The sequence below is a fragment of the Danio rerio genome, chromosome 22, assembly GCF_052040795.2.
Source record: "Danio rerio strain M-AB ecotype USA chromosome 22, GRCz13ab, whole genome shotgun sequence".
Classification (NCBI taxonomy): Eukaryota; Metazoa; Chordata; class Actinopteri; order Cypriniformes; family Danionidae; genus Danio; species Danio rerio.
Window position 1 is genome coordinate 33,462,356 of NC_141042.1, and position 24,364 is coordinate 33,486,719.

At 42.9% G+C, this 24,364-nt stretch overlaps 1 protein-coding gene across 2 annotated transcripts; it reads right to left on the minus strand.

The window, feature by feature from the left end:
- Positions 1-1,316: 1,316 nt before the first annotated feature.
- On the minus strand, positions 1,317-24,225 carry zmp:0000000845. 2 transcript variants are annotated; one of them, XM_087304598.1, is made up of 5 exons: positions 24,093-24,225; positions 22,725-22,804; positions 22,001-22,600; positions 15,641-15,708; positions 1,317-7,180 (listed from the first exon to the last, which is right to left on the minus strand). In XM_087304598.1, exons 2-5 carry the CDS (start codon positions 22,798-22,800, stop codon positions 2,480-2,482), a joined length of 5,445 nt encoding a protein of 1,814 aa, XP_087160724.1. In that variant the 5' UTR covers positions 22,801-22,804; positions 24,093-24,225; the 3' UTR covers positions 1,317-2,479. The 2 variants fall into 2 exon arrangements, with proteins under 2 accessions (XP_087160724.1, XP_087160725.1); XM_087304599.1 differs by lacking the exon at positions 24,093-24,225 and having other exon boundaries at positions 22,725-22,904.
- Positions 24,226-24,364: the final 139 nt, after the last annotated feature.

A 24,364-nucleotide genomic window follows, 5' to 3' on the forward strand; every position in this document is an offset into this window, starting at 1 on the left:
GTTCTGCCTGGTCTTTGCCCCTATGAGATCCTAAACTTCGTTGCCCTGGTCTGTTTCAGACTGCTTTTGGATTCCCCTCCAAGCTGCCTCTAATCTACCGGCCAGTCCAGTGGCCTATTCTTGAAATCTATCAGTCAATCCCTTCAGCCTCTATATTCTGGGTTTCTATCTTTTCTAAAATATGTAGTAGCACATCTTAGCAAGTAGCAAGTATTTTTATTATTTTGTAACCTGCCTAGGGCATTATTTGGTTTCCTACCTTTTGGTAAAAAAAAATCTGTCCTGTCCTGGAGTCCCTTTTGTCTTAAATAATGATTGGGTACTGCCTCGACTCCTGTTTCTGTGATTTCTATTCCTCAGGAGGAGAAGGCTGACCGCTATGGTGTTCCTGTGACCTACCATGATCTTTGTCTGATCTTAAGCAAGTTCTGGGTCGTATTTCTCCCTCAGCACATACCTTACGTGTGCAATCATTTTGTTCCCAGGAACCTCTTCTCCTTGGTGCAGGGCTTGCTCCATCTAAAGTCTTTTGCATGTAGCGATAGACACACATCAGCGGGCCTCATCTGACCCTCCTTTGCCCAAGCAGGTGCAGACTTTTCTTTGTGTAGAAGATGAATGGATAAATGGTATTACTTCAATCTATTATTACAATCTATGGTATTACTGTCTTCTAGGGCCTGGTCAATGATGTGCTGATAAATATGCTAAACAATTTTGTTTCTTTATACAGTGATAATTATTTTTTTATATTATGATATTCTTTCTAGGAACATTATTGTTAAATTGCTGCACCCTTGATGGATCTTATCATCACTAGGATTCCGTTTCGGTGGTATTCTCAGATACTGCCTTTGAGCTAATCAAGACCTGCTTTTCTTCTGTTTCCTATTAGTCTTTCCCAGAGTTTGGGCATTTTATTCTGGAGATGAATGCCTTGAAGGTCAGGGTATACACTTTTCGCTGCTGGCAAAATGTATTTAAATTTTTCAGGCAAGCAGGGTTTTGTAAGATTGACTGGAGAAGAAGGCTGGGCTTTTAGTCAAAAAGGTTGAGGACCTTTTTGTGCACAATGAAATGTAAACATATAACATCCTAACTTGTGAAGCATTAACATTCAAAAGTTGGTAATTCCTTTTATGCATTCTATTATAAAAATTATAAAAAGCTCAAGCGAAAAAGTTTAGTGCAAGTTCACTGAAACTGTGTTAAAAGAATTTTAAAGATTGCAGTAAAATTTCATTGAGATTGGCTACAACATTAGCTAACATGACACACTGAATGTACTTTGTTAAGACAGAAAAAAAACATAAACATTAAATCATTCATTTTGAGTTTATTGAGACTTGTCATGTCATTCAGTGTATTTACATGTTCACCAATTTCTTAAAGTAAATTAGCATACTCTGATTTCTACTAGTGTTGCCAGACGTACGATAATTATCGTATTTGTATGATAATTTCGACCTCTACGATGTACGATCAATAATGAGAAAAATCCTGTAATGTACAATAATTTCAGAATTTTATGGCATTTAAAAGTAATTTCATTGTAATCTTCGGGCTTCTTTACTTATTGATCTAGCTGCATCTTTTCTGTACTGTCTGTGAGGAGTAGGTGGAGTTAGGCACGTTTTCTATCTAATCTTACTTTGCCTCTTCTCAGCCAATCAACGTGGAGAATGGCTCTCTCTCACAAATTAACGCTCCGGCTGCGCGTGCCCGTGGTTAGGTCAGTAGTGTTCAGTTTGAGGTCGATCTTTTAAGCAATAATGTTAAAACAATTTGTGCTGTAAAGGAAGGTGAGAAGGACGGGAGTTTTCCCTTGATGTTCTTGTTTTTTCCCTATTCAAATGCGTCTTGTGAACGTGTTTTTTTTTAAAGTTAGTCTCATCAAAACAAAGCATGCACACCTTAGAGTGTGCACTGCTTTCAAGCCAACCAGCACTATTTTGCAGTCCATTACGGCATCCAATTTGTACGGAAAAATAAATCCCTTAACATCTGGGAACATGCAACATTCAATGACAGCAAATTAGAGGTGGAGTTTGAACCTTCCCACTAAGGTACCTAGTTTTTTTTTACGTATTGTGGTAATTTGCACGTTGTGTGAAAACGCTATGTGTCTAGATAATAGCTGTATACTCTCAGTTTGACTCGTGTACGATAATTTTTCTCCAAATACGATAATTTTGAGGTTCTGGTACGATACTTTGACAATTCCAATCTGGCAACACTGATTTCTACACAGTTTTTAAAATATTAAAAGGCATTACAATTTAGAGTTTACTCTTTATAATTAGCTTAAAACTGTTTATTAATGATAAATATTTATGTAATTAACTCCCCCACCACCACAAAAAAAAATGTTAGTTTTCAGAAAGTTTTGGACAGTGTGATTATTTGTGTAAAGCTGTAAAACAAATGGATTTAAAAAAAGGGTGTACTATAAAGGAGACCTAGATGTCTAATTCTGTCATCATATGTATTTATCCAAACTCTGGATTGCTTGCTCTTTTGTGAATTCACCCCATGCTTCTGAAATCTGATCCCACCTGTGGAATGTTTTCCCAAAGTAATTTTGCAGATCAGTTCGAAATCTACAGACAAACCACTTCCAGTATGGCAGATCAGAGCAGTCAGGAGTAATGCTCCATTCTGCATAAACACCTCCTGCTTTTCTGTATTCTTTGCATGAAAACCATTGATCTGTGAAGAACTTTTTATAAGATTTCACTAAAGTTGTGCAAAAATCTGTACTGATCTGCTCTGTTTCATCATAAATACATCCCGTGAGTCCATTCACTCGATGGAGTGGAACACTGTGATCTCCAGTATGGTTTTCTATTGTGTTGGTGCAGGTGGCACCACAGAATGGGCACAGAACCCAACAGCACTGACAGAGATGATCAATCAGAACTTGATCTGGTCTATCATTGGGTTCCAGGTTTTCTAAAAACATCTCTGTGGTAAACTTATATTGTATTTCAGTTGATAAAGAATCAAGTAATTTGCTTATTACATCTTCTAAAAGGTTGAGATCATCAACTCCATCATGACTTACTCCACTGAAGTCCTTTACAGAGAGTATAAGCATATCCGAAAGCTGCTCGGTGATAACATCTAACCACTTCGGAACACCTGCACCTGTCTTGTTGACTAGTGCAGTCGCCCTATGAGCTGCTTCTGCTATTTGTTTCTTGAGGTGTTCTATGTTCTGCTTCATCTTGGGACGAACACTCTTTCTAAAGTTATCAGTAATGTACTGACTGACTTCATCTCTGATGAAACTCTTAAAGTGGTCTCTGGGATTGGTAATGTAGTTTTTGTATTTGTCAAAATCTTCCTGTTCTGCCAGGTCTTTGAGGATGTGTTTCTCTAGTTTAGATCGGTTTCCATTCAGGGATTCACAGTTTGTCTGAATGTCATTAGCCAAATCTCTGGCAGTGTCTTTGTAGACACATTTTTGGATGGGCTCTCTCAGTTTTTGACAGATGATCTCACCAAAAATGGCAGCTGATGTTGCACCCTGACAGTATTTCTGGAAAATACTGTAGTAAATTTCACGCTTCGCTTCGAAGTAAAAAACAGGATCGTTGGCTTCCCTGAATTTTACATGTTGGTCTGTGATAAACTTGTTCTCTCTATCACAAATGGACATGACCAAATCCAAGTAAAACTCTTTCTGGAACACATATTCCCTGCAATCTTGCTCATAATCTACTGTTCTGGCCTTGATATAATCGGCAAGCTCTTGAACGTAGGTTTTGTTGTAGCCCATTTTTGCAATGTCATATGACATAATTTTTATATCTGCGTGATGAGCAATGTCATCAATAAAGGCTCTAATTTGTGTTTCAGCCTCAATCTTCAGTTTAGCGGATTCTGTAGTTCCACCAGATCTCTTTAACTGTACATAATCTGAATAGCTTTGCACAGAGAAAATATCTCTGTTTCTCCAGTCATTCAAAGAAACACTTTCATAGTTACTAAGGAGCTGTTTCATGTCATTTAATATGTCAATGTTTTGGATTTGAGGAGTTTGTTTGGTAATCTCCTTAACGCACTCTTTCCAAAAGGAATCAAACTCTCTTTTGAGGATTGTTTCATCGTTTGCTTTGTCTTTGAGTTTTACAGCAAGTTCTTTGCTCTTTTCAAAGAGAGTGTTTTCATGTTGTGTCTTTTGTGCATCAATCTTTTTCTTCACGTCTCGCTGTTGAAGAATCTCATTTAATTTTCTTGCTGTTTCTCTCACAATGTTTTCCTGAAGCTCTTTGATTTTGATGTCAAACGATGCTTTCCACTGTATCAGTATATCTTTATCTTCATCATTTTCAAAGAAATCGGACATGGTTTGTTCTACTTCTCCACTTATCACTTTTAATTTTTCATGTAGATCGTTTTGTGAAACCTCATGAAGTGCTTCATTTTCTATTTTATTGTGCAGTTTGTTCTCTACATCCAACATAGTTTTGCGAAGGTTCCAGGACCATTTGCTGTATTCTGTCTCAAGTTTTCGATAAGTTGCGATTTCCAGAGAATTTCTGAAGCTGAAAACAAATCGTTCATTCAGTAAGGCCTCCCATAAGTCAAAAACACGATTTTTTAAGTGTATCAGCTCTAAGCCATTTGATTTTGAAGCGTGGCCAAAAAATGCTTGCTTTAGCTCCTGTATGTTTTCACAGTATGATGGGTTTGGTGGTGCCATTGGTGGACTGCCCTCCCAGAGCTGTGCAAAATATTTCACATCTTCCTGAATATCAAAATTAATGATGTCATTGAAAGACTTGGCATCACAGACTTCATCTTTAGCAGCAAGTTTTGTCATTTCATCCAGAGTCTTCTGAAGTCGTCTTCTTCCCTCCATGGTTTTCTCTCCAGCTGTGACTGCACAAACGTTCTGATGAACAAACATGCAACTGGGATTCAGTTTCACTTTCTTCATTCTCATGAAGGCTTGAACAACAATCTGAAGAATTTCCTGCAGCTCTGACGGGTTTTCTCCAAAGATGTTGATCAATGTCAGATTACCAAGACCCACAACAAATGTGGCCAATTCATTGTCCTGATGTCGTGTTGATCTTCCAGCCAATTCTAAAGCGCGAAGCCCTTCAGTATCAACAACCAGAATATAGTCAAACTTCAGCTGTTCTTTCATCTTCATTTCCTCTGAAACTCTGATCAGTTGCATGAAAGCTCCTCTGGTGCATCTGCCAGCACTAACGGCAAACTGCAGTCCAAACATGGCATTCAGCATAGTTGATTTCCCTGAGCTCTGAATCCCTAAAACTGACAACACAAAGACTCTCTGGTCTCCCAGTTTCTGGATAAGTTCATGAAGAACAGCAGTAACCCAAACCACAGGAACATGAGCAGCATCTCCATCCATCAGCTCCAGAGGAAATCCAGAGATCATCATGTCTGCCGCAAGACCTGGGAGAGAAGTAAAACTACATGGCAGACCTTGCTTGTTTTTGTTCTCTGATATACACGATTCATAGATCTGACCAATCTCCCTCAGGATGTGCTCCAAGCCAAAGGTTGCAGCTTGAAGTTCTTCTGATATGCTTTCAAGATCTGCATGGTCATCTTTTGCCTGTTGATGAGCTTTGACTTTTGTCCATTTTTCATCATACTTGTAATGCAGAGCAGAAAGGTCAGCTGAGGTATATTCATCCAGGAGTATACTGAGCCATTTGAGAAAAAACATCTTCTCATCTGAAGATTGTGAATGCATTTCTTCAATAAACAACTTCATTACCTCCCCAGTTTTCAATGCATGCTGCTCCTCACGGATTTTTTTCATTTCATTTTGTTTTATCTTCATGTCAATTTCAGTTCTCCTAGATCGATGTAGTTCTTTGTTCTTCAGACACCACTGATGCCACAGTTTCCCCTGACAGGGCAGAAACAATTCTTTAATTGTGGTCAGATTTCTTCCTGTAAGTAAACTCATCATCTGCTGGGCTGTTTCTTTTCCTCTTTTACATTTATCATCATGTTCCTCATCTACGTTGATTTCTAAATATCTGGACAGCACTTCAAGTCTGAAAACAGAAGGTGATTCGGATAATGAGAGACATTTATTTATAGCTGCAACAAGTTCTTCAGATACATCTGACTGATTTCTGTCTTTTAATCCAATTTTGTATTTCCTTTTCTTTCTCTCAGTTAAGCCACGGTCACTGTCAGTTACAAGATAAATTAGTGGCTTTTTGTCATTGAACAGTGCCTGAATCATTGAAGCACTCTTGTCATTCTTGTCAAGCTGTGGTAGAATAATAACATTGACTGAGGCCATTTTGGTGAGGATCTGCATCTGCTTCTCTTGGACTCCTGCATCACCATGAAGGTTACAAAAGGCAACACATTGAGTAAATTTATCAGTGTCTTTTCCAGACGGACAGTACCAGGCGATCTCCACCACTCCATCCATCAGTACTCTGTTTTTTATGCTGCCTGAGCAGTTTCTGTGGAAGAATGTGTTGTGTTTCTCATTGATCAGATTGTTCATTAGCTGAGATTTGGATGAAGACACTGGGCCAAACCTGAAGAAAAACACCATTGGTGTTTCTGCCTTCCATACTGGCTGGGTTTCACTGCTGGTTTCACCAGCTGCATTTTTCATCTTCCAGTTCTTGTTGATTTGTCTGAATGTCCAAAGTGGAAACAAAATCTCTTGTGTGAATGGATCAGGAACAAGAAGAGGCAGTGCATACTGACACTGAGACAGTTTTGTGACCATCAACTGCCTCAAGAAACTATCAGCACAATGAAACACAGCCATCTGAACATCCATTGGATGAATAGGATCTCTTGTGTTTGTCTCTTTAGGAAACCAGTGACTTTCTGTATAAATATCAGTATTACTCTCATCTTCAGACAAGTCATCACTTTGTTGTCCATCATGTTGCTCATTAGTCTCTTTAGTTTTAATGCATCTTGCCCTATAGTTCATCATCAGTAGTTTTTGTAGGAAAACATGTATCAGCTCCTCCTCAGCACAAGACTCTAATGACAGGGATGAATGTGTAGATAGTTGAAGAACATCTTCAGCTCTCAGTTTACTGGGATCAATTTTATCAGTGTTAAGTTGAAGTCTATGAAACAATTGCTTTATTTCATCACTCCTTCCAGTTTCCTTCTTCTGTCTTTCACCATGCATTGGTGGCTTCTTTTCCTGCGAAATAAACAGCACAGTTAAAATAATACATGATTACATGATTATTTTCAGAAATAATAACTTTTTTAGGTCTCAAAGTGCTGGCAACAAACCTAGAAAACGTTCGAGGTTACAGAAGTAACCCTTCATTCCCTGAGGAGGGGAACAGAAGTGCCATAGAGTGGATTAAATCCACGAATGGGAGATTCGGATCAGAAGCTGCTTGTCTGGAGAGTTATTGAACGGGCCAATGAATGAAATTAATTGGCAGCGTAAGCTTGCGCAGGTGTGCTGCATCGGCAATTATCCCAGCATATAAGCACACCTGAAGCCAGCAGACGCTATCCTTTTAAGCTGAAGAGACTTTCAAACAGCTAAGGGACAGTCATTATGGCGACGGAGTATGGCACTTCCGTTCCCCTCCTCGGGGAACGAAGGGTTACTTCGATGAGGGGATAGTCAAGCAAGCGTGACGCACCCACATCATGGGAGGCGTGGTCCTCCAACGTGTCCCTGGCCCTAATTTATCCTACTTCAACAGAAGTTTTACGGATTTAGATATATTTTTTGGGAAGTCGTGAGCATCTAGATAATTCTAGGAATACGACAGTACGTTGGGAAGCGTGCAATCCCGATAGGGAGGACGCTGCGGAGGCCATCCGTTACCCAAAGGGGGGATAGATGGCAGAATTACATATGGACTAGCCCTAAAAAGGGGGAGTACGCATAGCAAAAGAGTGGTTAGCGGAGAGGGAAGACACGGGTCGGCTCAGGGGGGGGACTTAACCGTGGCGGAATAAGCATATGGGATCGCGTAGTGGGGATCACGCATAGCAGGCACCTATACCCAAAACGCGGGCTGACCAGCGGGCAGACCTACAACGTAGTGGGCCAGCAAGTGACTCCTCCGCTGAGTCAGTGCTGGGGGCCACGGAGGAATCTGCAGGGCTCACCTGACGGGGAACTTTACTGACAGATAAAAAGGCGCACGTACCTCCGTGTTAGGGAGAATGGCGCAGCAAGCGTGTTTCAACACCCTACCGAGTTGTTTCCTCAATCACCAAAGGGTTACCTAATACCCTTGAGGAAACCGGCTCCACTCGCAGATTGTAAAACCTTGCAAATGTGTTGGGTGTCGCCCAGCCCGCAACTCTACAGATGTCTGTTAGAGAGGTGCCGCGTGCACGCACCCAAGAGGATGCAACTCTCCAAGTGGAGTGTGCACGCACTCCCGGGGGACACGGCTGACCTCGACTCGAATAAGCGAGTGAAATGGCATCCACAATCCAGTGGGATAATCTTTGTTTCGATACGGCACTTCCCTGCTGCCGACCGCCATAACAGACAAAGAGCTGCTCAGATGATCTAAAATTCTGAGTACGGTCCACATAAATGCGCAGAGCGCGAACTGGACAAAGTAAAGAAAGGGCTGGGTCTGCCTCCTCCGGGGGCAGCGCTTGCAGGTTCACTACCTGATCTCTAAAGGGGGTGGTAGGAACCTTGGGCACATAACCCGGGCGGGGTCTCAGGATGACGTGAGAGTAATCCGGCCCGAATTCCAGGCACGAGTCACTGACTGAAAATGCCTGCAGGTCCCCGACCCTCTTGATGGAGGCCAACGCAACCAGCAGAGCTGTCTTCAGGGACAGAAATCTTAGCGATACTGATTCGAGTGGCTCAAAGGGATCGGATCGCAAACTCGTGAGAACGAGGGCGAGATCCCAAGAGGGCATGAGAGGGGGGCGATATGGATTAATTCGCCTAGCACCCCTAAGGAACCGGATGATGAGGTTATGCTTTCCCACTGTGCCGCCAGCTACCGCGCTATGATAAGCGGAGATGGCGGGCACGTAAACCTTGAGAGTGGAGGGCGACAGCCTGCTGTCCAACTTCTCTTGAAGGAAAGAGAGCACAACACTAATCTGGCAGTTTCGGGGGTCTTCTCTCCGAGAGACGCACCATTCAGTGAATAGACTCCACTTCAGGGCGTAGGCGCGCCTCGTGGAGGGGGCTCTAGCCTGAGTGATGGTATTAACCACCGCAGTCGGTAGGTTACCTAAGTCTTCCTCGCGTCTAAGGACCACACGTGGAGGTTCCAAAGATCGGGGCGAGGGTGCCAGATGGTGCCCTGTCCCTGAGAGAGTAGGTCCTCTCTCAAAGGGATCCGCCAGGGGAGGGCCGTCGCGAGGAGTGAGAGCTCTGATATCCAGGTCCGGTTGGGCCAAAGGGGCGCAACTAGCAGAACCTGTTCCTCGTCCTCCCTGACCTTGCACAGTAGCTGCGCGAGCAGGCTCACTGGGGGAAACGCATACTTGCCCATGCCCTGAGGCCAGCTGTGGGCCAGTGCATCCGTGCCGAGAAAGCCCTCGGTCAGGGAAAAAAACAACTGGCAATGAGCGTTCTCGGGGAAAGCAAACAGATCGATCTGGGCCTCCCTGAATCGCGCCCATATCAGCTGAACAGACTCTGGGTGGAGTCTCCATTCTCCAGAGCGTAACAGCTGTCGTGAGAGCGCATCGGCTGCACGATTGAGCGTGCCTGGAACGTGAATGGCGCGCAGCGATTACAGCCGCGGGTGACTCCAGAGGAGCAGACGGCGGGCGAGCTGAGACATGCGGCGAGAGCGCATACCCCCCATGCGGTTGATATACGCCGCCGCCGCCATACTGTCCGTCCTGACCAGTACGTGTTGCCGCTCCAGCGGTGGAGAGCGAGGAACACTGCCAACAGCTCTAGGCGATTGATATGCCAATGCAACTGGGCACCCTTCCATAGGCCCGCAGCCGCATGCCCGTGTGGAAATATAAATTTCTATCAACTAATTCCAAATGAACAATAATCTACGTATAACTGAAAAGTTATATTCTTTGGTTTTTAATAATATAATTTCATTAACATCCCAGCTAGGAGGGACATTTAACCTTTATCTTTCTGACTACAGGCTAAGTCAGTGATGCAAATGCTTTAAACGACTCTGTCTTTGTCTTCGGGTGTTGCTTTTATGCTACAGAAACCCTATGTTGATTAACTTGTGTGGTCAGTAGCTGGGCCATTTTTTAACACCTATGCCAGGCTGACTCCATTTGTATGCTTTGTTTAGCCATATCCCCTCCTCCTAAGAACACAATATAGACATGAAATCTTTGTCTCAATTCAGACTAATTCAGACTTGTGTGAGACTTGTGAAAGAACTTGCAGACTGCAGACCTCTAGTAGGCTCTTGCAGACACATGGAAATCTAGAAGACGCTGTATGACTGCAGATTAACCAACACGTCTCAATAAAGGAATTCTGCTTGTTTCGAGTCTCCTGGACTGGGTTCTCTCCTCTTCTTTTTCACTCATTTTTTTTTTTTACAACACCCGCGACACACGGCCCCCCAACCCGTGTTGGAAGCATCTGTTAAAACAACAACATGGCTGGACGCCTGTCCACCGGCCTGTAGGAACGAGGGGTCGTTCCAAGGGCTGAGGGCGCGGCGACACAGCGCAGTAACAGAGACCCGGTGTGTGCCCGCGTGCCATGCGCGTCTTGGGACCCGTTTGTGTAGCCAGTGCTGAAGTGGTCTCATATGGAGCAATCCGAGCGGCGTGACGGCGGCTGCGGATGCCATATGCCCCAGGAGCCTCTGAAAGAACTTTAGTGGGACCACTAGTTTGCTGTCGAGCTCCCTCAGACAGTTCAGCAACAGGTGAGCGCGTTCCTCGGAGAGATGCGCTACCATGGTGACCGAGTCCAGCTCCATCCCGAGAAAAGAGATCCTCTGCACGGGGGTGAGTTTGCTCTTTTCTCGGTTGACCTGAAGCCCCAGTAGGCGGAGATGCCGAAGCACCTTGTCCCTGTGCACAATCAATTGCTCCCGCGAGTGGGCTAAAATCAGCCAGTCGTCGAGATAATCGAGTATGCAGATGCCCGCGAGCCGAAGGGGCGCTAGGGCACCCTCCGCGAGTTTGGTGAAGACCCGTGGAGACAGAGAGAGCCCGAAGGGGAGGACCTTGTACTGCCACGCTCGACCTTTGAACGCAAACCGCAGAAATTGGCGGTGGAAATACGCGTCCTTCAGGTCTATGGCTGCAAACCAATCCCGAAGACGAACGCATTGGAGAATGCGCCTCTGCGTGAGCATTCTGAACGGCAGCCTGTGCAGACATCGGTTCAAAACGCGCAGATCTAGGATTGGCCGTGACCCACCGCTCTTTTTGGGTACGATGAAGTATGGGCTGTAAAACCCACTCTCCATCTAGACTGGAGGAACCGGCTCGATTGCACCCTTCGCCAGGAGGGCAGCAATCTCCTCTCGAAAGACAGGGGCGGACAGGGGGTTGACCCTGGATAAATACACGTGAACTTGGGGGGCCGTTTCGCGAACTGAATCGCGTAACCGAGTCTGATTGTGCGTATGAGCCACCGCGAGGGGCTGGCCCGCGCTAACCAGGCAGGCAGAGCCCTCGCTAATGGAGTCATCGCTACAATCGCTGACGTACCAGCGGTGGGGCAGCGCGGAGTGGGTGTGCTGATCCGGGAAGCACGAGGGTCCCGCGGAAGAGCTGGAGGAGAGCGATTCGCTCTGGCTCCGCACCCGGACTCCGGAGAGGGGGCTGGAGGGCTGAGGGAAGGGAGACCATCCCCCCAGCGCTCGTGAGCCACTGGCGAAGCACATAGTATCTGCGAGCCGGAAGACAGCGCGTCCCGGACTGGCAGAACTTGTGCAGTCACATCCGGGGAAGGGGAAAAGTGCTCTTTTATTGATGTTTTGGTGGCACTGAAAAGTACCGTTGTTATCGGGGCCCCGCCCTCCAGCGGGGAAAGAGCAAGTTTCCTCTTCTCCGGATGGCCTGTCTCAGGGACGCTTCGCGGTCCGTTTACCGGACTTAACGGTGCCCTGGGCAGGGGGGGCTGCCTGCTTTCGAGGTGTACGCCGCGCCCGCTTGGCCGGAGGCGCAGGCGGGGGCGGGGCAGCACTCGTTGGCGGGCGCCCTCGGCGAGGAGCAGCGGAGGTGGATGGCTCGGCGGGCGGAGCGGGCTTACGGCCACGCCGATAGATGACATTGCCCATCGCATCCGACTGCTCTTTCACCGCCTTGAATTCCTGGGTGAATTCACCGACGGTGTCGCCGAACAGGCCAGCCTGGGATATGGAAAGCGATATGGAAAAAGATATGGAAAGCGAACTTTGTCAACATCGCGCATATCGGCCAGGTTTAGCCAGAGGTGGCGTTCCTGAACCACAAGTGTGGACATCGTCCTCCCCAGCGCACACGCGGCGGACTTAGTAGTCCGAAGAGCATAGTCGGTCGCGGTGCGCAGCTCATGTAATAAGCTTGGGTTGGACCCGCCCTCGTGCAGCTCGGCCAGCGCCTGCCCTTGGTAGCGTTGGTAGGTGGCTATCGCGTGCAAAGCAGAAGCAGCCTGGCCCGCAGCCTTATAAGCTCTGGCTCCGAGGGAGGCAGACAACCTACAGGCTTTGGACGGGAGGCGGGGCAATCCCCGCCACGTAGAGGCGCCGCGCGGACAAAGATTGACCGCGATAGCGCGCTCCACTGACGGGATCGCCTCATACCCCCTGGCAGCTCCGCCGTCAAGGGCGGTGAGGGCGGGGGTACATGCAGCACGGGCAGAGAAAGGTGCCCTCCAAGACTGCGTGAGCCTACTGTGCACTTCCGGGAAGAAGGGGACGAGAGGCTTCGAAGGCTTCGCCTTTTGGTCCTCTACGTAGCACCCATCTAGTCGGTCCGGCCGCGGAGCTGGGGGATGAACCATCTCCAATCCCATGGCCGAAGCAGCCCGGGAAAGCACGGCTAACATGTCCGATTTAGGATCCGATTTGACGGCGCTCACCTGCCCGGAGGGGGCGAGCGGGTCCGGATCTTCGTCGGACAGTGAAAGCCCACCCTCCGATGCCGCGGAGGAAATCTGATCTCCGGTGTCAGCGAGTGTGAGAGCTACCATCTGGTTAGACGGATCACTCCCACTACCCGAAGCTTGGATGGAGCGCCGTGAGGAGGGAGAGGTCCGCGAGCCCGTGGGCGGCGGATTATCTCCCGCTGGAACCCTCAGATCTGCCCGAGCGCCCGGTGCTTTTTTAGAACAGGAGGCAACTGGGGTGGCTCGCTCTCTTGCGAAAGTTAGCCGCGATCTTAGCTGTGCAACGGTCATGGCATCGCAATGACGACATAAACCACCCGCGAGCACCGCATTAACATGCTGGACCCCCAAACATGCAATGCAGTGATCGTGTCCATCATCCGGAGCCAGGAAACCCCCGCATCCAGAAACACACAGTCGGAGCGCCATCCTGAAAAGGACGTGCTGCACGACTGTGTTGCTCTTTTAGGAAGTTTGCAACAATACGCACCGCTCTGGAGGACCGCACCCAAAGAACCGCAGGCAAGGGAGAAACTCAGCTCGACCGTCTGCCACCGCGACGACCCACTCTGGACCGGGAGACACACTCGTTCGCTCTGAAGTGCTGAACAGCAAGAGGAACCCTCATCGACTCACTTAGAAAGGATCTGAAGCTAAAAGGATAGCGTCTGCTGGCTTCAGGTGTGCTTATATGCTGAGATAATTGCCGATGCAGCACACCTGCGCAAGCTTACGCTGCCAATTAATTTCATTCATTGGCCCGTTCAATAACTCTCCAGACAAGCAGCTTCTGATCCGAATCTCCCATTCGTGGATTTAATCCACTCTATGGCACTGAAGTTCCCCAACCGAAGGGGAACTATGTGTGCGAATATTTTTTAATATGTTTGTTAAAGTGGTCCATGTTAGAAATCAAATATACAAAACCATAATTTTTACATTATAATATAGGTATGCTTGTGAAGACAGAAAATGCTTTCATACCTGCCTCGTTTAGTTTGGTTGAATGACACAAGAGTTCAGTTTATGGAGATTTGTTTCAGCTGATATAAATGTAGCAAATGAGTGAGCAGCAAAAAAGCTGACCAAACAAGTTTACCAATTCCTGTTTTAAGAGGTGATGTCAGTGTGCTTTCAAACAAACACTAGAGTTCATTTGTTTTGAGAACATGACTTGAACTCTTAACAGATCATTGCATATCTTTGGACTCAACCAGCTGTCATATACAGCTACTCTCTTTATTATGGGACAAGGGCGGGCAAGCAAGTATTTGTTTACATTGCTTTAGCTCCATGGTGGCTTCTGGTCAAACTTCTGAATCTGTGCTTCATTCCTAAAATGTATAGCTTACATAGAAAATGATGTATACAAATGATAAAATATACTGTGACCGGAGATACAATCAGGCAGCCCAGACATTTCTCCATACTAATAAGCGTCATGTTTTCTGCTGCCTTTTTTCCTCTCTGTTTTTACCTTTAGGAGTTCTTTATGAATATGTTATATTTGACCAATCAAAAGAGATATGTTCAATAACACATCTGGCCAATGCATGATAATTATGTTGTCAGATGACTGCAATTGTGTTAGTTTCAACTGGTTTAGTCCAGAGCAGTCATTGTGGTGTGTGGTGAGTCCCCCGGTGCCAGATCAGCATTGCTGTGGTCCTTTTTGTTTGAACACAATTATGGGCTGAGAGCTGGCAGCTAATCCCAATCAAGTCGGTTGCTTGTAAGCATAACAGTTGCAGAAGACGGTGAGCCACGACTCCACATGGAGCCTCAAATGTGTGTTTTTTCTCTGTATTTACAGAGACCAGTGTCTGATGCCAGCTTGCTCACTGGGACACTTCTATAAGAGCACTGCACTGCATCCACACCAGGACCTGCACAACAGATTTCTGCACATGCACCCTTAACCTCAGCTCATAAGCAAATCAGCAAAAAACAGTCTCCAGCAATTAGATACAGCTATTTTAATCTTTACGGCTTATACACACTGGGGCACTTTTTACTTATGTTTGTTGTCAGCATTTTTAAAATGTTTTTCTGTATTCAAACCTAGGCGATTTTCATCTGTGTTGAACAGAGTAAACATGCCAAATCACCCCCAAATGTTAGATGGCACTTAATAAACTTGCAAGTCAAGAAAAAAAGTGAACTTAAATTCTGAATTCTCTTTGCTATTCTCCATTCCTACTGACATTATTGTAGTTGCTGTTGTGTTTATCCTACAGTTCTTTGTGTTCAGACACCAATGCTAAAAAGCATTGTTTTTCGGCACATGTACGCTTCATGTAAATAAATCCTGTTCTTGTAAATAAACCCCTTCTGAGGATTTATGTTGTACCTTACTCTAATGTATTCACTCTACCTGTGATAAGTTTGAAAAGAAAAAAAAAACTTGCTACAATGTACCATTTGCTCCCTTTGGTCTGAACCAAACCACAGGTATGAAAGCATTCTAATATTAAATATACAAAAATAAACACCAAAACCATGAAAGGTAAAGTGAAACTACTTTAAAAAAACATAAAGCTGTATGTCCACATTAATAGAATTCTTACTAACTTCCTGCTGCAGTTTTATTTTTACACCACACCCAACACTTACCTCATGTCTCTGTTTTGTTATTGCTCTCGAGATGTTGTCCATACTATCTTCAGTACTTGTAGTTTGATCTTGGCATAGAGCAGAAAAAGGTGATATTAAAGCACAGAAGTGTTAAATCTAACAATCTGCAGAGTATGTACAATATTAATAGTGTACTTTATATATTTTGAACAAACACAATCCTGCACAGTAATGTAATTTAACCAAAAACAGAATATTGTAATCTAATATAAGTTAGTGGCTTTATATCCTTCTCGTTTGCTTTTTTATTCTCATCTCCTTATAATAGTTCATTATCAAGTGTTTGTTTTATTTTCATTTAGTTCCTGTGTTTAAATCTTTTTCCTGTGCCTTGATTTGGCATTTCTGGCTAAACATATCATTCATACTGTATGTTCTTGATTTTCTTTGGTTTTTCATTCATACATTTTTCTTTAGCTTAGTCCCTTTATTCATCAGGGGACACCACAGTGGAATGAACTGCCAACTTATCTAGCATATGTTTTACACAGCAGATACCCTTACAGCTCCAACCCAATACTGGGAAACACTCATACGCTCTCAGATTCACACACATACACTACAGCCAATTTAGTTTATTCAATTCACCTATACTGCATGTCTTTGGGATGTGAGAGAAACTGGAGCACCAAAAAGAAACCCACACGAACACAGGGAGAACATGCAAACTACACACAGAAATGCCAACTGACCCAGCTGGGACTCGAACTAGTGACATTCATGCTGTGAGGGGACAATGATAACCCCTGAACCACTGTGTTACTGTACCTTTCTTTGTTCTTACTTTCTCTAATTAAAAGATGGCCAACATTAGATAGAGATAGAGAGAGTGGGGATGGGATCAGAAAAAGTCTGTGAGCCAGGATTAGAAATTGGGACAGCCAAAGTGTGGAGAGTGACATATATTGCTATTGCCCTTCGGGTGTCCCAATTTCTAATCCTGGCTCACATGTTCCTGATCCTATCCTCTCTATCTAACCAACTTTGCTTCCTGTTTAATATTCTGTCCTATCCTAATATACAAAAACACTAATAAAACAATTAAATGGAACAACAAAAGCTGTACTAAAATTTCAAAAACAACTGACAATTTTGTTGAAGGGTTATGAAACCCCCTTCTTTCGTTTCAAGTCTACCTCGAGATGGGCATGGAGCACTGCAAGCAGAGGGAGGAGTAAGTGAGGCCCGCAGAGCAGGAGAGAACGAAGGGAGCAAACAACTGTTGTCAGTTGGCTCACAAAATAAGACACAAACAATGAGGATTTAATAATTTACATAGGTAAAATGCAAAGACATCAATTGCAAGTAATTGAATGCCCTGCTACATATGTTATTCGCAATTTCATATAGGCCTACACATAACCACACTTTGTTATATACATTTATACAACAGTTCTGTCTGGTTCTTGAATCTGATTGGCTGATAGCCGTGCAATATTTTGCCAGTAACACAAAGGCCTCTTTACCCTTTCCCTTTGTGTATTACTCCGCCCACATATAGTCAGCAACAAGCAGAGACACACTACAGTTTGACAAATATTACTGCTGTTAGACAACATAATGCACTTTTGATGCTTTTTTAGTCGAGAATGTAGTTGTTTAGATTGCAACTATGCAGTTTATTTATAAGAATAGTGCCTATTTTAAAGTATTTAAAAATTCTGAACGAGCTTGTCGACGGCCATTAGCCTGCCATAGAGTAGGCCAAAGATGGTTGACGTTTTCTATCCACAAGATGGCAACAGAACCACAAAGTAAGGCCTAACGCTTAGAAGATAACAGTCTGATTTCTAATTACAGCAAACCAAATCATTATTAAACTGGTAAGCATACCTGCCAACAGGTACAGTACCTGGGTTGCCAACTTTGGTACAGTACCTGACCGCAGGCTTAATTATTGTGATATCCCGATTGCAACAGAGAAATACGGTAGACTAACACTGTAAGAAGATATCTCTGTAGATTAGGGATGGGAAGATTAATCGATATGTATCGATACGCCGTCATGCGCGTGCACGATGCGAGTGCATCGGTTGAGCAGCAGAGGATGAATGAAATTTTGGAAGCAAATCTAGATGCATCGGTTTTTGCGAGATGCATCGGTTTTTCCAAGATACAGCTTATATTTTTAATAAAGAATGTATTTTTTATTTATTAACAAGTGTTGTCAACCTTTTTTTGGCGCATAATTTAATCGACCTACATAAAGTAAGCCTTAGCAACAGACTTGCGGATGTGTACACCACAACTCAGTGTATCAGGTGTGCGGATGAAGCTAGTGGTGCGCCCTCAGAAAGCGCGAGAAGCAAAACAAACATTTTATTCCCCACTGAGTTTTAAATCTAAAGTATGGCAACATTTAAGAATGGACGACATGACAGGACAGATGCAATTTGCAAAATGTGCCGCGCATCTATAAAATACGCGGGCAGTACGACTAATCTGAAATCTCACTTGAAGCGGCGCCACGGTGTTGTTGTGAAAGCATCTTCCAGTGTTCCTGCATCCCCGGCTTTCGCACTGCTTCAACTGTAGCTACCAGCTCCAAAAGTGGTGAGAAAAGCATTGCAAGTTTTTTTCCATGCGCAACAGTTTTGTGCGCTCTACGCCAATAACGGATGTTACTGCATTGTTTATCTGCAAAGATATTCAGCCTAGTGTCACGGAGAACGAAGGTTTTAAACGCATCCTCCTGTTAATTTTTATTTAATTATAATAATAATAATAATAATGATAAAAATAATGGGTGTCACGGTGGCACAGTGGGTAGTTTGACCACCTCACAGCAAGAAGATTGCTGGTTTGTTATTTTTATTAGCCTGTTGTTTACAGTGACAGTGATGTTTCAAAGCAGCATAACACTGCTAGTTCACCACCTTAAATTTTGAATATTCAGTGACACAATATATCTTTGTAAAACTTGTTTTCATAGTTGAAAGGTTAAATCACAATTCTTGTTGTGCAATGGTAAACCTTTATGTTGAAGGGTGCAAATAAATAAATATTTTAATATATATTGCACTTATACATTCTGTTTATCTTGAAAATACTTAAATAATATGTGCTATAGGTTCTAAAATGGCCCTCTACTATAAACTGACACTCTGGCTCTGAGAGAAGAGCCAGTTTGTAAAAAAAGTCTTGGTTTTGCTTGGTTAATAAATAATCAAACTCATTCAATGGCACAGCATCCTCTTTTACATAATCTCATAAACTTGATCTAATTAGTTAGTGCTGAATTATCGCATTGTATCATGATATGGATGTGAATCGTATCGTGTTGCATCGCATATGTCACAAATGTATCGCTAATATATCGGATCGTATTCTTTGTATCGAGATGCGTATCGGATCGGCATTATAGCTTAGATGCCCAACCCTACTGTAGATGGATGGCATTTCACGTCACGTTCAGCTTTATAATCTTAAAGTGTGAGCAAAATCAGCTGTTTTGTCATCACTTTAGACATTACGCTAGAGTCATTCAAACACTCGCTCTACTGTTGTTTTGTCTAGCTTCTGCTGTTTTGACATCAGCTGCAGATGTGAAAGAATAGTGGAAGAAAGTAGTTCCTAAAAAAAAGGGTTTTCAGACTCTCCGTGTTTGATTTTCTTATTTATATACACGACTGTGCCTTTGCACTGTCGTATAAATGCAATATCAAACGCGTAGCAGTGCGAAATGGCTGTATATCAGCACTGGTGGGATGCTAAGGCATGAGGCCGCAGTGATGATATACAGCCATATTGCACTGCTATGAGTGTGATATTGCTCATATATATCATGAAGATAATCATGTAAACACTAAATGAGTAGTACTTCACTCTCCTGAATCCGCAGGTCAAAATGCAGTGGACAATAGTCCAGCAGGTCTGCCCTATCTATTTCAACCATTAGCCCTGCTGTTAAACATAGGTGATCACAGCAGCACGGATATAAGTAATGTGTCTGAATGGTTACGAACTCAACTGATGAAAGGCAAAGTCCGACATTCTACAGTTCTCTTACAGCTCTCCCAACAAAAATGCTTGCTGCAAACCAACAGCTTTGCTGTATTGGCCCTAAGAGCATCGCGGAGGAAATACATGCAACAAACCCTATGGATCATGGAAACAAACACATACGACCATTTATGAACGGCTAAATACTGCTTGCCATGTGCGAACCATGTCTCACCCAGTCATTGGGTCTTACCGCTTCCTGCACATGGTCTCATGAATAATTATGAAGCAGGGACTTCTCATAGGATAAGAAAATTCTGCTATGAATAATAATGAGAAATCACAGATTTTGAACCCAGCCAAAATTATTTTAAACTCGAAGATGAAATAAGCTGACAAAAGCTCAAAATTATCCAGTTTTCCGTTGTCTTAACCTGATGCTCAACACACACAAATCTGTTAAAGTAAAAACTATTTAAGGGTGTCTTGAACCTTTAATAAGCACTTCTGTGGGGAATTTTAAATATTTCAAAACTCCAGGGGCCTCATGTATCAATGCTGCGTACGCACAAAAACTTTGCATACGCCAGGTATCACGCTCACGTGTGGATTTACTAACAATGAAATGAATGTCTGAATGTGCGCTGGTCCACGCTAACTTCATGCCTGACGTACGCACATTTCTTGTGCGTTTCTGTTTTATTTCCATTGCCGACTCCTAGAGGCAGTTGTGTTAAATTGCACACTACAATGTATCTTTGAGCTGTGCATAGGCAAGCTGTATGAAACGGGTTTATCCGCATATCTAGCAGGTATATAAGGTTTCCATACCATGCAATTGACCAGCCAAACAATAAAGCGCAACTTGCAGCAGTCGCCGGTTTTCCCAATGTAACATGAGTGTTCGACAGCATGCACATTGCTATAAAGGCGCCATCTGAAGATGAATTTGCATACGTGAATCAGAAACATTTTCATTGAATAAATATGCAAAAAAACATGATGCACAGACTTATTAATGATTCCTACTTGTCTTACTCATGATGAAGAGTATAGGCAAAATCTGATATGTAGCGGGGTGTGGGGGTGGGGGGAAAGAATAAGATCATCAGACTCTGGATTCGAACCAAGTTCATGCTCGAACGTGTCAAAACATGATGTCATGTGCTTTACTAGCTACGCTACTCACTGTGTTAAAGACACTACAAAATTGTACACCTATACATCGCACTATTTCTTTTTTAATCCACACAGCGCGATACTCAGACCCAACTATGTTAACCGCATCAGCTAAACTCTCCCCACTCTATTTTGTTCTTTTATTATTAATTCCTGTAGGACAAACTTGCAAGTAACAGTTTTTTCTCCGGTATACCTCCGAAAGCAGCACCGTGAAATCTCATTCTGTTCAAAGTTTCTCTTTTTGCTTACTTTTTCATTGCTTTTTTGTTGCAATGGCAAGCTGTATGAGACTGGTGCATCCGCATGTCTAGCAGGTAAATAAGGTTTCCATACCATGCAGTTGACCAGCCAAACAATAAAGCGCAACTTGCAGCAGTCGCCGGTTTTCCCAATATAACATGAGTAATCTACTGCACGCACATTGCTATAAAGGCGCCATCTGAAGATCAATTTGCATATGTTAATCAGAAACTTTTTCATTCAATAAATATGCAAATAAAACATGATGCACAGACTTATTAATGATTCCTACTTGTCTTCCTCATGATCTAGAGTATAGGAAAAATCTGATATGTAGCGGGGCGTGGGGGTGGGGGGAAAGAATAAGTTCATCAGACGCTGGATTCAAACCGAGTTCATTAGAACTGAGACACTACAAAATTTTACACCTATACATCGCACTATTTCTTTTTTAATCCACACAGCGCGATGCTCAGACCCAACTGTGTTAACCGCATCAGCTAAACTCTCACCACTCTATTTTGTTCTTTTGTTATTAATTCCGCAGGACAAACTTGCAAGTAACACAGTTTTTTCTCCGGTCTACCTCCGAAAGCAGCACCGTCAAATCTCATTCTGTTCAAAGTTTCTCTTCTTGCTTGCTTTTTCATTGCTTTTTCGTTGGGTTTTGCCAAAGTAGAGTCATTAGCATATTCATACGGGGGAGGAGGCAGGGAGGGGTTTTGCGCTCGTGCATTCATGCTCGTGCGTGCATCATTCGGATGTACAAAGAGAATATGCGTGTGATTCCGCGTATGCAGTGTTTCATACATCTGAATTTTTTACTGCGTACGCACATTTACAGCTTTGTGCGTTCGCAATGTTTTAGTATGATTTCAACGCTAGTCTTCGTACATGAGGCCCCAGGATCTTGATTCAGAAGCAAATATTCATGACATATAACCAACATCAATCAATTAAACCAAATCTGAATACCTTGAGATGTCCTGTTGTCCCGGTCTTGTCTAAACACAGTGTTGTACATTTCACTAGTGTAGAACTGCTGGTTATTATCAATAAACAGTTGCTCTATCCTCTTCATCAGGTCTCTAATGTCTGACTTCTTGTTCATGATCTTGCTGCAGGTGTGATATCTTCCTCCACATTTCTCAATCAGCTGCTCCAGAGCCAAGTTTTTCTTCAGGTCATCGATTATAGAGTCGGACTCTTCCTCGTTCTCATAGGTGAAGAGAATCATCACAAACTTATGAACTCTGTCTCCAAAAACACTTTGAAGCCACTCAATACCCATAAGACCTGCATCTGATAACTGTCCAAGTCGCACAACAAAGACGAAGGCCACTATTTTATTTTCACTGACAATTTGACCTGCAATTTGATCCAGATCATGTGCAGATTCATGCAAACCAATCAGATTAATCACAGACACATGACGTCCTAATATCTTCTGCAAAAGAAGATTTCTGGATCTTGCTACATTTCCGATATTTGGTTGTGTGTCTCCAACAAGAATATTGTCATCTTGAAACTGGACTGCCACAGTGTTTCCAAATAACACAATGGTAAGATTATTATCTATAAACACACACACACACACACACACACACAACAAACATTATATTATTCAATACCCTGCAATATCAGAACAGAAAACTAATACCATCCAGCAAATGCAAAGAATCAGAAATTATTTTCATACCCATACTGTTGAGCGAAAGAAGAGTCGAGACACTCGAGGTGCCCTGCTCATCAGGATTGAAGATAAAGCTGTTCATAATTCTAAAAAGGATAAAGTAGTTAAAAAATCTTCCATCAGGGTGTTACAGTGTGCAAGATCATGTGTATAATGTCAACTGATTTCTGTTCAAAGTGTATCTTTCCAGATAACTAGCTTGTGTTCATCGTTTAATTACTCTATGAGTATCAGGTCATAACTCCAGAGACTTTAACCTTTCCTGTTTGGTGAAAATCCAGTCTAACAAGATCTGAAGTCTGATGATCTTTACTACATCACATGCCTTCTTTTCTAAAAACAGCTGACCAAATACACCTGTATCTGTTTACACTAGCTTTCAAGTAAAAGAAAATTAGGTACAGTACAACGTACATGCTAAATAATGCTGGGCTGTATTAACCCAAAGTTGGGGAAAATATTGACAAACTCAACAGTTATTGAATTTTTATTTTATAAATAACAACAACAACAACAACATTGGGTTAATGCAGAACAGCATTTTTTGTCTACTTGTACTCTAATTATTATTATTTACTTTAGATTTTTTCCACACAACCCCAAAGGCTGCTTTTTTTTATTAATACCAACAATCTGTATGATGTAATTCTGTCAGAAAATAAATATTTTAAGGTAAATCTAAATATTTAATAAATATTTCAAATATTTGAATATTTGAAATTTGTTCTTCAGAATTTTTTACTGAAATATTTTTGAAATTTGCCATTTTGTGTTTTACCTTTACAAGTATAACAAGCTATGACAAATATGGTTATTTAACTTTGACATTTCATATCTTGGACACTAAAGGGTAATCATGAGCCATAAAAATACATTACAAGGCAATAAAAAATAATCTGCTTTCTTACTGGGTGTGTCATCTCTCCTGAATTTCATGAGCGTCATATGATCCACAGTACAGTATGTGAAAGTGAAAATGCTTCTCTGTTTTGTACACGTATTCGCTTTTTGTAATTTGCATTACAGTACAAAGCCTATATTCAACATTAACTTAACACTTAAACATCTTAAAAGTTCAAAATTAATGATTTGTAATCAACAAACAGTTCACCAATTTCAATTGAGAAGTGAATTTTCACTGAATCACTGAATTTTGTGAGCAAATAAACAACATAATCTTTAGTTATGACAAATTACTACAATCATTTATGACAGCTTTACATAATGCTGTTAGAATCATTAACCCAAATTAACTTTTTTGGTTCTAACAAAATAGCTAAAATCCATTAAAAAAAAAAAAAAAAAAAATTATGTTTATTCCTTTTTATTTTTTTTGTGCTAAAACTAATTTGTGTGTGTGTGTGTGTGTTTTACCTTGTCCACGTCGTCGTAATTTTTCATGCCATTAGTGATGAGTCGTTTGCGAACCAGCCGCATTTATTAAGAGCCGACTCTTTGTAGCGAACAGGTGTATTCGACGTAAACAGTCGTCGGTCACCGAGTTGAGCCGAGCGCAGCCGAAGGCGGAGCCGAAACCGAAACTCTCGGGCTCCCGTAGTTTGGTGCAGTCAAGGCAGATTACATGGCTTGGTCAATGAGTTTTGTTATTGCATTAGCAAGAGAAGACACAGTATTGAAACATGGTG